A 14,422-nucleotide genomic window follows, 5' to 3' on the forward strand; every position below is an offset into this window, starting at 1 on the left:
ACATACATAGACAAATTTGGTGGTAGCCTCTGTAGTTTGTCTTTAGATCCTTCATGGCTTGTTCCATGGCAATCAGATTTGCTTGAACTACTCAAGTGGTAGAATAAGAGTAGTCTTTTATTGTGAGATTGGTCTTCAAAATAAAAGTTAACCTCTAAGTTAGTTACTCTGGGTTTTGACCTTTTTCAATTAGATTACTTTCTCTGGACTGTCATGGAAGCAGTAAACACTTAGGTACCACACGTTAAGTCTTCTACTAAGAAGACTGACATATTGGCTGGTTTTTTGTTTATGGAAAAGCTAATTTCTAATCTTTGCATCTATTTTAGTAATAGTTATGCACGAGTGCGAGCTGTGGTGATGACCCGGGATGACTCAAGTGGTGGATGGTTACCACTTGGAGGGAGTGGACTAAGCTGCGTCACTGTCTTCAAAGTCCCTCACCAGGAAGAGAATGGCTGTGCTGACTTTTTTATCCGTGGAGAGCGACTCAGGGACAAAATGGTAATGAATAATGCATCTTTTGCTATAATTTTAAGTTGTACAGAATGATTTCTCTATGTAAAATTATGATTAGTATACTGTTATTTATGGAATTTGTTTTTGTCCTGGATTGATGATTGTTTCTGTAACTTTTAAAGTTAAAGACAGCACAATATGCCTCTTTTCTTTGCACCTGGGACTGTTATTAATGTACACATGTTAAAGGGGAGCTGCTTTTCTGATTAGGTTTAATGTAAGAACATTCATGAATAGTCCCCCTAGTTTTAAACCAGGTGCACTTCCTTGCCTTCTCCCCACTGTTACTTAAATTGGAGATTGGCACTATAGTCCACAGGCCAAATGAAGGCCTGTCATGTATTTTTGTACAGACCATGAATTAAGAATGCATTTTGCATGTTTAAATGACTGAAAAAAATCAGTAATGATTTTATGAACATGAAATTCAAATTTCAGTGTCCATAAAAAATTTAATTGAAACATAGACTGAGCGACTTCCCTTTCACTTTTCACTTTCATGCATTGGAGAAAGAAATGGCAACCCACTCCAGTGTTCTTGCCTGGAGAATCCCAGGGACGGGGGCAGCCTAGTGGGCTGCCGTCTCATGGGGTCACATAGAGTCGGACACGACTGAAACGACTTAACAGCAGCAGCCGCCAAGCTCATTTGTTAACGTTTTGTCTATGGCTGCTTTCACACTGCAGTGACAGAGTTGAGTAGCTGTAGATATCTGGCCCCTACTCTAGACTCTTGTGTTCTCAGATTCTTGCTCCCTTCATCCCCTATCAACCTAGGCTCATCATGTGACTAGTAGGTGGCCATCCTAGGTTATAGCTCTACTATCTTCCACACAGATAAGTGTTTCCTTAAATTCATATGTTTTAAATTTTGAATCCAACCTTTGGTAATGTTAGGCATCTGCTCTCTTAATTAGTGTAGAAAACTGTTTCTCCTTTATTTCATTTATGAGCCGAAAAACAGTCATATCTGAAAAGCTAAGAAATGTTAATCTCATTCCTGCATCAACCAGAACTTAGAAAATGAGCATAAAGTGCTCAAAATTTCCAAGGCTCTTGAAAATAGCTAGAATTCCCTTTAACTATTAATATATATTTGTGGACTGGTTTGTGAGCTCATTCAGCATCTATAATATTATTTCTGTGGAAAATATGTTTTAAGTTTTGAATAATTCTCATATATAACTATTTTGAATAAATCTACTTTTAATTTTGATTCTTGGTTTCTGCATATTTTTTACTCCTGAATTATTTCAGTAATTTAAAAGGTTAGCTAACTTGTCTGTGCTCCAGTTTCTGTCTCAGTTAAATCTGATTTAATGACTTCCCTAAATCATCTTGAAAGACTTAACTCTAAATTTTTTACGAATTTAGGATTCCCTTCTGACGGTGTATCTCAGTTAATCAGAATGTGGTTTTAGGCTTATTAGAAACCCCAGTTGAAGTCAGAAGTATATATAAAAAAGTTTTAACATGTCATCTCTCAAAGTGTAAATATTTAAATGTGGTTCTGACCTTGGATAACACAGTGGCCAGCATATACTGATGCTTATTTAGAATATAGCCTGTAGAAAGAGCCCATGGTGGCCTGTACTTACATGTAATGCTTTTTGTCCGATGACTGGGAAGTGTTGTTGGAGAAGTTGCAGATTTTAGAAACTGAGTAAAACAGTCACAGTCTAAGTGGTTAAAGAGCCCACCTGCCAGTGCAGGAGATGTAAGAGATGTGGGTTCGATCCTGGGTCAGAAAGATCCTCTGGACGAGGGCATGACAGCCCACTCCAGTATTCTTGTCTGGAGAACCCCATGGAGAGAGGAACCTGATGGGCTACAGTTCATAGGATAGTGAAGTCAGACACGACTAAAGTGACTTAGTACGCAGCACACAAAGGCATTTCTTAATAGTAAAGATGGAAAAAGAGAAGAAAGATATCAAAGGTGGAGAAAGAATTGGAGAAAAACATCTTGCTGAGAAAGCATAAGAACATGGAATGATGACCTAGATATGAAATAGAGAAAGAAAAAAATCAAAATGAAACAACCCAGTCAGCCCTACATATCCATAGGTTTCACATCTGTGGATTCAAACAACCACAGACGGAAAATGTTTGGAAAAAGATTCCAAAAAGTGGAACCTGAGTTTGTCTTGTGCTGCCAACTATTTACATAGCATTTACTTTGTATTTGGTATTACCAATAATTTGGTGAATCATTTAAAATACATGGGAGATGGGATGCATATGGTTATATGCAAATTCAATGCCATTATGTGAAAGAACTTCAACATCTGCAGATTTCGGTGTCAGCAGGGGCCAAACAGACAAGGCAGATACTGGAACCAGTCCCCTATGGATACCAAGGGACTACTGTATTGGCCATATTAATGAATGTGGACAGTTTACTTGAAGATAATTAAATAAGGAACCAAATCTGCATCGCTAGGAGTGAAAGCTAGTCAGAGAATAAGCTCAGATTGATGTTTCAGGTGGTTGCTCAGAGTGTGATTTTTGACATAAAACTTAGAATAAACCTGGGATTTGGACATAATCCAAACTTACTTTCTGTGATGAGACATAAAAAAGTGCCTTTAATGTAATCCTAAGGTGTAAAATAATAAACTAACAAGAAAATAGGTCCTTTTGATGGAAACACTGACCTAGGAATCTTAGCTGTTGTTTCAGTTAGCTGTTTCTCCTTGAGAAACCTTATTATTTGTGAAATAGGAATGATAAATGTATCTCTGTGTAGGATTGCCTTATTTCTGTAGGAAATAGCTATAATAAAGCATTTGAATTGTATGCTCAAATCGTATGATCAAAGGCAGAGCAATAATACATGGCTATAAACTGAAGATAGCAGTTTTGTGAAGTCTCAAGACAAATGGGACAGTGACATTGATACAAGCAGATTAATTGGCCCCCTCTGCTGCATAATACACTTCTAAGATACTTCTGAAGCAGTTATAGAATTGAAGTATGTATTCGTTTTCACTACATTTTGAGGTCATTAATGTCCATTTCTATGGATATTTTTGCCAATTGGTTTAATTTTAATCCATTTTTCTGGGTTCTAGTAATATAAAAAAGATGTTCACTGTGATGGTTGAATCCATAAGTTTGCAAAGTCTTCCCAAGTTAATGATAGTTTTCTTTAAAATCCTTCTTGATGATAAACTGCATTTTAATACTGTTCCTGTGTAATAATCATTTAAAAGATACTGCTAAAAAACTCTGTTCTCTGTTCATTTTGTCTGTTGGTAACATCTTAGAATCCTCTACCTTGGATGAATTCTAGAAATAAAGTAAGATACCTGCCCCTCATACCTCAGGAAAAAACTTATGCCCTTTAAGAAAGAATAGATAATTATTAATGAAGTGCCTATAGCCACTGGCATAGCTAATAAACACTAGATATTTTAAAGAGGGCTTATAATAGTCAAAATACTGGTAACAGTGGTGAAGATGAAAGATAACTTTTCTGAAGAGTGAAAGAAGTATTTGGTAGAAAGTTTTTCCAGTCTTAGGTTTATAGTACTTGTTCTAAAAATGTCCTATTATGCTTCCCAGAGGGTTATATTTCACTCTTTTTTGTTTGTTTGTTTTGTTTTAATAAGAAAAGGAGCACAAATCAAGAGAAAGCTGATGTGGATTTTTCCAGAAAGGTGACATTTTGTATAATTGGCTTGGTACTCATTCATTCATTCATTTATTCAGAGTGAACTGAAATTATTTCCTATGATGCTTGCCTATAACTTGCTTGTTTTTGTGAGTTTATTTCCAAGTTGACCTTTTGATGATCTACATTAGAGCTTCCCAAGCTGTATGCCATGAATAGATACAAGTGGCAGGAGCTGCCCAGGCTGGTTACCTCTTAACCACTGAGGTTCCTCCTCTTTCCTGATTGCCTTATAATTGTTGTTTTTCTGAGTACGCCTGAGGAAAAAGTTAGAAAGCACTGCTTTATGTAATTGGCTTTCATACTTTGTTGGTAATTCAGAGAAATTTTAAAAAACACTAGGCTTTGATGGTGTAGCCCAAGATAATGAAAGTACTATCTTTCTCCCAGACACTTGGAGATAGATATATAGAATGGTCTCTGACAAGCATAGATTCTCAGAACCCTTTTCTTGATATGTATGAGTTTTATCCTGTGTTTCCTTCTAAATATTTATAGCTTTGATTTCTCCCTTAAATGCCAACTAAAACTTAACTGTTAATTTGTATAGATCTTTACTGTGGAGCTTTAGATTCCCCATGATAGAAACTCTTTTGTATTCATTTTTACGTAGTTGCTCTTCTCTATTAGTGTGACATTTTTATTTTATAGACTGGCATTTTATCAACTTACAACATATATAGGTTAAATTATTTGACCATTTTTAGTTGAATTGTATGTGATTAGAAAATCTAAAACATTAAATTCTAGCACATTTTAAAGTCTTTATAAGTAAACTATACTTATAAAGTTTATCATAAACTTTCAGTAATGATATCAAAATTTTGCTAAAATATTTCCTGCTAAACAAAATTTTAAGTAACTTTGGGGATCTAAATTAGCCATTCTTAACCTTTTGTAGTAGGACAGTAAAATACTATAAATTCACTAATTAATGTTATTGTGCTTTTTAAAGCACACTGTGCCAAGAGATGATGAAAGTGAAGTAGGCTATGTAGAAAGATACAATCAGACTCTACAACCCCTGGATTACTTAAGATGTTCTGTGGAAAATGGAAGAATTCACAGTGCAATGTTAAAGTAAATTAGAAGATAGCTATTATTATAAACTTAGAATTTATAATAAGTTGAAGAAAGAAAAAATAGAAAACATCAAGTTTAGAAAGTTGCCAAGGAGATTAAGTAATTTTTTGATTAATAATTAGGTTGTGTATAAAAAGTGGTTTATAAAAATTAAAATGCCTATGAAATGTGGCACTAGTGGTAAAGAACCTGCCTGATAATGCAGGAGATGTAAGAGACGCCTGGGTCGGGAAGATCCCCTGGTGAAGGGAATGGCAACTCACTCCAGTATTCTTGACTGGAGATTCCCATGGACAGAGGAGTCCTGTGGGCAGGCTGCAGTCCATAGGGTCGCAAAGAGTTGGACACAACTGAAGTGATTTAACACACAACACACACACGTGAGATAATAGTTATATTGTTTAAAATGGTACATTTTAAAATATTTTTGTTCTTTTGCACTGGGTCTTTGTTGCTGTGCATGGGCTTTCTCCAGTTGCAAGGAGCAGGGGCTCCTCTTTAGTTATCATATGCAGGCTTATCATGCAATGGCCTCTCGTTGCAGAGTGTGGGCTCAAGGGTTTGCGGCTCACAGGCTGTAGAACTCAGGCTCAATAGTTGTGCATGGGCTTAGTTGCTGCGCAGCATATGGAATCTTTCTCAACCAGGGATCAAACCAATGTTCCCTGCATTGGCAGGCAGATTCTTAATCACTGGACTACCAGGGAAGTCCAAAACTTTTGAACTTTTTAAAAATGGAGTTTCTTACAGTTATTACAGCCTAAAGCAAAATTAGTGTATTTGTGTTTTAGAAAAAAAGAGTAAAGTGATTATAACATAGCGTAGCTTTATTAAAAATGAGACTCATTCTCCTTACCACCATGGAAAGCCCCAAAAGAGCATGGAAACATCTTTGTACCTTGGATTGAACTTTTATAAAAGTACAGAATAACAGTTTACTACTTAGCTTTTTCCACTGGGCCAACTGTGAATTTTTCCATTGTGAAACTTCAGTCCTTCACAGTACTCTTCCCCCTCTAAAAACCAATTCCATTAATTAGCTCTCCCCTTAGGACTCAGCAGCTCTCTCTCAAAAGAGACCGGTTCTCCTATTCACCATAATACTAGAGAGTTAGGGAAATGAGTGGGCTGGGCGTAGAGGTAGTATCAGCATTTTGTTCCTTATTCTCCTGACAGAAAGTTCCATATAACCCACACACTTAAATTTTTTATTGATAATCGCTGTACCATTCACAACACCATCCTTTAGCTTTTATTTTCATCTATGGATCTTAGAAATTGACCCTCTCAATGCCAGCTTTTCCACATTGGACCCTCAACATCATTTCTTGGCTACTTTACTTTACTTCTGGTCTTCATTTCATCAGGTTACTCTTCTGGATCTGCTTGTTACCAGAATTTTTCCATATGAGGAATTTTGTGGTTTCATGTCATTTCTGTTTTATTTCCCACTCCTTTCTGTACAATTTCATGCTTACTGTATTATCCATGTGTCCCATTTCACTAGATTTCTTCTGACTTTAGTATCTTTTATTTCTTTTTAAATCCAATCTGAATTTTCCTTGTAAATCATTTAAACCACCCATTTATACATATTTCAGTGGACAATATGTTGCTGAGTTTTAATCTTACCTTACACTAAAGGAATATCACTGAATCCACATCACTAAAAGGGAAAGTTCAGTATTTAAAGATGAGTCTTTCATGTAATAAACATTTATTGAGCATCTATTTGCTAGATATCACTGTTCTAGGCACTGGGGATATGTAAATGAATGAAGACAGAAACCTCAGTTCAGAAAAGGCTTCTATTATTTTTTCAAAGCACAGTTTTACCTCTTTCTAACTTTCATATTGCTTACAATACTGAACTTTCTAAAGCTTGTGTCTGATAATTCCTTTAGTAGTTCCCCTCAGTTTTCCAGAGACAATTTCATCTCCTTAATTTCACCATGATAAACTTGTATAATCTGACCCTTACTTCTTTGAATCTATCTGCTTGTTTCCCAAAGGCAACATTTCTATGATATTGCCTTACTGAATTACTCATAGTTCACTAAAAGCATACATTGAACTTAGGGAAAATGTTATCCCCTTTTTTCCATTAACTAAATAACTATGAAAGATAGCATATTGCAAGTTTTATCTGAAATGGAGAATGTGGACATCCATCTTGCTGCTGCTAAGTCACCTCAGTCGTATCCAACTCTGTGCGACCCCATAGATGGCAGCCCACCAGGCTCCTCTGTCCCTGAGATTCTCCAGGCAAGAACACTGGAGTGGGTTGCCATTTCCTTCTCCAATGCATGCATCCACGCTAAGTTGCTTCAGTCGTGTCCGGCTCTGTGTGACACTATGGACAGCAGCCCACCGGGCTCTTCTGTCCACAGATTCTCTAGGCAAGAATACTGGTGGGTTGCCATTTCCTTCTCCCTCATCTTGCTAGTCTTGAGGAAATAATAATGTCAGGAACAATTTCTGTTTTATTGTCACAGGTGAATCACAGATGGACAAATAGGAAATTTGAGTTGGAAGGAGCTCCTTGGGCAGACCAGTTTTGCTTTTAAGGGTTGTAATAGAAAGAATTGCTAATAATGATATTCATTTAGTTTAGAATAACCTATTCATTTTAGGGTCAGTCCATTGAAAAAGATAATAAATTGTACGGCTAATTTTTTGTACAATGATGAATTTTGTGACCTCACTGCAGTTTGATAATAGTTCATTCCTGAGTATTATCGATATTCTTTTAAGAGGAAGAAATGTGCCTGCTGTATTTCTATTCTCTTTCTTTGGGAGCAAAAAATTAGTACACACTCTGTATGGTTTCCTGAAAATTTAAATTTTAGAATATTCTCATATTACCTTCCTGGTTGCTTTTATTTCCTCTTTTTAGAAAATATCAGCTTAGCACTTCAGCACTCTCTTTACAGATGACACTATACTTCCTCTTAATTTTTTTCATATTTTATTTTTTAAATTATGAAAGTATGATAACACATTTACCAGAGACTTGGAAAATACAGAACAGAGTTATTAATGGATACAATTCTACTATATACTACAATTCTTTTTTTAAGTAGATAAATAAGATTTTCAGTTGAAGTTTCGATATCAAACTTTCAAAAGTTAGTAGAGTGAACAGAAAAGTAGAAGGATATAGTAGACCTAAAAAACACAGAACCAATTCAACATAATTAAGATTTATAAAATATTCATTTAATAGGATGCAAATTCTATTCAAGTTCCCATAGACTATAAAGCAGAAGACATTGGAACATACCCAGGGATGTAAAACAAGGTGCAAAAATTTCATGGTCAAATGATCATACAGAGTCTGTTCTCTTTATCACTGTGGAATTATGTTAGAAATCAGTATTAAAAGGTATTTGAAAATAACCTGCATATTGTTGTTGTTCAGTCGCTCAGTCATGTTTGATTCTTTGCAGTCCAATGGACTGCAGCATACCAGGCATCCCTGTCTTTAATTGTCTCCTGGAGTTTGCTCAAACTCATGTCAATTGAATCAGTGATGCCATTTTTTCATTTACTTCCTCTATTATTTGTTTTGAATTAACATCATTTCACTCTTTAGTTATTGATTTATATTGGTTGATCTAGTCAGTGAGGTTCATGATTATCTTGGCTTCATCTTTTCCTTTTATACCTGATTGTAATATATTTCACATTCTTTCCATTACATTCTCATTGCCATTAAGCTATTATAATGGCTAACATTCAGAAAACGAAGATCGGGCATCTGGTCCCATCACTTCATGGGAAATAGATGGGGAAACAGTGGAAACAGTGTCAGACTTTATTTTTTTGGGCTCCAAAATCACTGCAGATGGTGACTGCAGCCATGAAATTAAAAGACGCTTACTCCTTGGAAGGAGTGTCATGACCAACCTAGATAGCATACTGAAAAGCAGAGACGTTACTTTGCCAACAAAGGTCCGTCTAGTCAAGGCTATGGCTTTTCCAGTAGTCATGTATGGATGTGAGAGTTGGACTGTGCAGAAAGCTGAGCGCCAAAGAACTGATGCTTTTGAACTGTGGTGTTGGAGAAGACTCTTTGAGAGTCCTTTGGACTGCAAGGAGATCCAACCAGTCCATTCTAAAGATCAGCTGTGGGATTTCTTTGGATGGAATGATACTAAAGCTGAAACTCCAGTACTTTGGCCACCTCATGCAAAGAGTTGACTCATTGGAAAAGACTCTGACGCTGAGAGGAATTGGGGGCAGGAGGAGAAGGGGATGACCGAGGATGAGATGGCTGGATGGCATCACTGACTTGATGGATGTGAGTCTGAGTGAACTCCGGGAGTTGGTGATGGACAGGGAGGCCTGGCGTGCTGCGATTTATGGGGTCGCAAAGAGTCGGACACGACTGAGCGACTGAACTGAACGTGTGTAAATGAATGTGCACTCAGTCATGTCCGACAGTCATTGTATAGTCAGTGTTTTTCAGTTGTGTTGATAGGTGCATAGTGGTCGCTCATTGTAGTTTTAATTTGCATTTCCATAATGGTTAAGATTAAATATCTTTCTGTGTACTTATTTGTATTTTCTTTGGTGAAATATCTCTTTGTGTCCTTTTCCTGTTTTCTCATTGGATTGTTTGTTTTTTTGCTGCTGTGTTTCAAAGTTTCTCTTTTTATTTTCCAGATAAAATCCTTTATCAGGATATATGATTTGCAAATATTTTCTCCCAGTCTATAGATTGTCTTTTTAACCTTCATGGAATATTTTGTAGAGCAAAGTTTAAATTGATGAAGTTCAGTGTATCTGTTTTTCCTTTCATGAATTGTGGTTTTGGAGTCACATTAGAGAATGCATTTCCTTACCCTGGGTCCCTGAAGATTTATACTATTTTAAGTTTTAAAATTTTATATTTCATATTTAAGGCTATAGTCCATTTTAAGTAATTTTTTATATATGATGGTTAAGTCAGTTTTCATTTCTTTTGCCTATGAATGCCCAACTTTTTTCCAGGACCACTGCTTGTTCATCTATTAAATTACTTTTGTGCTCTTTTACTATGAAGAACTACAAGACCTTCTAGAGCTAACACCAAAAAAAAAAAAAAAAGATGTCCTTTTTATCATATGGGACTGGAATGCAAAATTAGGAACTCAAGAGATATCTGGAATAAGTGTCAAGTTTGTCCTTGGAGGACAAAATGAAGCAGGACAAAGGCTTACAGAGTTTCGCCAAGAGAATGCACTGGTTAGAGCAAACACCCGTTTCCAACAACTCAAGAGAAGACTCTATACGTGGACATTACCAGATGGTCAATACCAAAATCAGATTGATTATATTCTTTGTAGCTGTAGATGGAGAAGCTCTATACAGTCAGCAAAAGCAAGACTGGGAGTTGACTGTGGTTCAGATCATGAATTCCTTATTGCAAAAGTCAGACTTAAATTGAAGAAAGTAGGGAAAACCTCTGGAGAAGGCGATGGCACCCCACTCCAGTACTCTTGCCTGGAAAATCCCATGGATGGAGGAGCCTGGTAGGCTGCAGTCCATGGGGTCGCTAGGAGTTGGACATGACTGAGCAACTTCATTTTCACTTTTCACTTTCATGCATTGGAGAAAGAAATGGCAACCCACTCCAGTGTTCTTGCCTGGAGAATCCCAGGGACGGTGGAGCCCGGTGGGCTCCCGTCTGTGGGGTCGCACAGAGTCGGACACGACTGAAGCAACTTAGTAGCAGCAGGGAAAACTGCTAGATCATTCAGGTATGACCTAAATCAAATCCTTTATGATTATACAGTGGAAGTGACAAATAGATTCAAAACATTAAATCCGATAGACAGAGTTCCTGAAGAACTATGGACAGAGGTTCGTAACACTGTACAGGAGGTGGTGATCAAAACCATCCCCAAGAAAAAGAAATGCATCATGGCAAAATGGTTGTCTGAGGAGGCCTTACAAATAGCTATGAAAAGAAGAGAAGTGAAAGGCAAAGGAGAAAAGTGAAGATACATCCATCTGAATGCAGAGTTGCAGAGTTGCAAAGAATAGCAAGGAGAGATGAGAAAGCCTTCCTAAGTGATCAGTGTGAAGAAATAATAGGATGGGAAAGACTAGAGATCTCTTCAAGAGAATTAGAGATACCAAGGGAACATTTCATCCAAGGTGGGAACAATAAAGGATAGAAATGGTATGAACCTAACAGAAGCAGAAGATATTAAGAAGAGATGGCAAGAATACACAGAAGAACTATACGAAAAAGATCTTCATGACCCAGATAACCATGATGGTGTGATCACTCACCTAGAGCCAGACATCCTGGAATGCGAAGTCAAGTGGGTCTTAGGAAGCATCTCTAAGAACGAAGCTAGTGGAGGTGATGAAATTCCAGTTGAGCTGTTTCAAATCCTAAAAGATGATGCTGTGGAGGTGCTGCAGTGAATATGCCAGCAGATTTGGAATATTCAGCAGTGGACACAGGACTGGAAAAGGTCAGTTTTCATTCCAGTCTCAAAGAAAGGCAATGCCAAAGAATGCTCAAACTACCGCACAATTGCACTCATCTCACATGCTAACAAAATAATGCTCAAAATTCTCAAAGTGAGGCTTCAACAGTATGAGAATCATGAACTTCCAGATGTTCTGAATTTAGCAAAGTTAGAGCAACCAGAGATCAAATAGCCAATATCCATTGGATCATCGCAAAAGCAAGAGAATTCCAGAAAAACATCTACTTCTGTTTTATTGACTACACTAAAGTCTTTGACTCTGTGGATCACAACAGACTATAAAAAAATCTTAAAGAGATAGAAATAGCAAATCACCTTACTTGCCTCCTGAGATATCTGTATGCAGTTCAAGAAGAAACAGTTAGAACTGGACTTGAAACAGCAGACTGGTTCCAAATTGGGAAAGGAGTATGTCAAGTCTGTGTACTGTCATCATGCTTTTTTACCTTGTATGCAGAGTACATCATGTGAAACACTGAGCTGGATGAAGCACAAGCTGGAATTAGGTTGCTGGGAGAAATATCAATAACCTCATATATGCAGGTGACACCACTCTTATGGCAGAAGGTGAAGAGGAACTAAAGAGCCTTTTGATGAAGGTGAAAAAGGAGAGTGAAAAAGCTGGCTTAAAACTCCAGAATAAAAAAATGATGATCATGGCATCTGGTCCCATTACTTCATGGCAAACAGATGGGAAAACAGTGAAAGACTTTATTTTTTTGAGCTCCGAAATCACTGCAGATGATGACTTGCAGCCATGAAATTAAAAGATACTTGCTCCTTGGAAGAAAAGTTATGACCAACCTAGACAGCATATTAAAAAGCAGTGACATTATTTTGCCAACAAAGATTGATCTAGTAGAAGCTATGGTTTTTCCAGTAGTCATGTATGGATGTGAGAGTTGGACTATAAAGAAAGCTGAGCACTGAAGAATTGATCTGTGGTGTTGGAGCAGACTCTTGAGAGTCCTTGGACTGCAAGGACATCAAACCAGTCAATCCTAATAGAAATTGACCTTGAACATTCATAGGAAGGACTGATGCTAAAGCTGAAGCTCCAATACTTTGGCCACCTGATGCAAAAAACTGACTCATTAGAAAAGACCCTGATGCTGGGAAAGATTGAAGGCAGGAGGGGAATGGGATGACAGAGGATCAGATGATTGGATGGCATCACCGACTCAATGAACATGAGTTTGAGTAAACGGTAGGAGATGGTGAAGGACAGGGAAGCCTGGTGTGCTGCAGTCTTTGGGGTCACAAAGAGTCAGACATGAATGAGCAACTGCACAACAGCTCTTATTAAAAATCAGCTGAGGGTTTTTTTGTAGGTTCTCCATTTTTTCCCATTACTCTGTCCCTCCATAGGAATCACACACTGTTTTACTGTAGCTGTATTGTAAGCCCTAATAGTGGGCATAGAATGAAATTGTCATTGTCTACAAAATTGTTTACTGGATTTTGATAGGAATTGTATTAAACCTGTGGTCAGTTTTGGGAGAACTGACATCTTTATTGTGTTGAATCTTCCAGTCTATCAGTGTGATTTGTCTCCAGTTCAGGTCTTTCAATTTCATTAGCACTTTGTAATTTTCAGTGTATAGATCCTAAAGATACATTCTGTTAAGTGTATACCTGAGTGTTTGCTTTTCCATGGAGCAATTTTATATACTGTTGTGTTTATAGTTTTGGTTAGTGCATGCTCATTTTGTGTGAACAGAAATTCACTTCATCGGTCTTGCTGAACTGTGAGGTGTTTTGGTCGATTCCTTGGGGTTTTCTAACATAGGCCATTGTTGTCATCTATAAGTATGAGGAGCTTTATTTCTTCCTTTTCCATCTGTATGCCTTTTATTTCTTTTTCTTTCCTGATTACAGTGGCTAGAACTTTAAATTCTGTGTTGAATAAGAATGGTCATAGTGGACATTCTTGCCTCTTTTAGATCTTAGCAGAAACAGTTCACTCTTGAGTATGATGTTAGCTATAGAGTTTGTTATGGATGATTTTTATTGAATTGCTGATAATTTTTATCATGGATGGATTTTGGAATTAGTCAGATGAGTTTTCCATGTCAGTTGATTATGTTCACATCTTCAACTTGTTGATACCATTGATTACACTTTTTTCTTTTTCAGTGTTGACTCAGCCTTGTATTTCTGGAATAAATCCTACTAGATCATGGTGTATAATTTTTTTATATGTTACTGGGTTTGATTTGCTGCTACTTTTTGGAGGAGTTTTATATTTAAGTTCTTAAGAGGTACTGGTCTATAATATTCTTTCTTTGGGTATTACTATCTTTGTGTGGTGTTGGTATCAAGGTACTGGTGGCCTCATAAAATGAATTGTGTAGTATTCCTTCCTCTTCTGTTTTCTGAAAGAGTTTGTGTAAAATTGATGTTAGTTCGTCTGCAAATATTTGGTAGAATTCTCCACTGAAACCGTCTCAGTGTATAGAGATCTCTCTCTCTCTCTCTGTCTTTTGGCCACTCTCTGCAACTTTTCGGATCTTAGTTCCCCAACCAGGAATTGAACCTAGGCCCTTGGCAGTGAATGTATGAAATCCTAATAACTAGGCAGCCAGGGAATTCCCAAGAAAAGTCTCTTTGCAAGCTTTTAAATTACAAATTCAGTTTCTTTAAGGCTGATAGGACTA

The 14,422-nt window shown here is 37.0% G+C and overlaps 1 protein-coding gene across 1 annotated transcript in view; it reads left to right on the plus strand.

Annotated features, from left to right (window-relative positions):
• Positions 1–14,422, plus strand: part of SPRED1 (sprouty related EVH1 domain containing 1) — a 124,435-nt gene that overhangs the window by 61,608 nt on the left and 48,405 nt on the right. The window contains exon 2 of the mRNA XM_069596021.1: positions 330–504. Coding sequence (XP_069452122.1) covers positions 330–504 — 175 coding nt within the window. The remainder of the gene's footprint in view (positions 1–329; positions 505–14,422) is intronic.

Source organism: Ovis canadensis, chromosome 7, assembly GCF_042477335.2.
Source record: "Ovis canadensis isolate MfBH-ARS-UI-01 breed Bighorn chromosome 7, ARS-UI_OviCan_v2, whole genome shotgun sequence".
Lineage (NCBI taxonomy): Eukaryota > Metazoa > Chordata > Mammalia > Artiodactyla > Bovidae > Ovis > Ovis canadensis.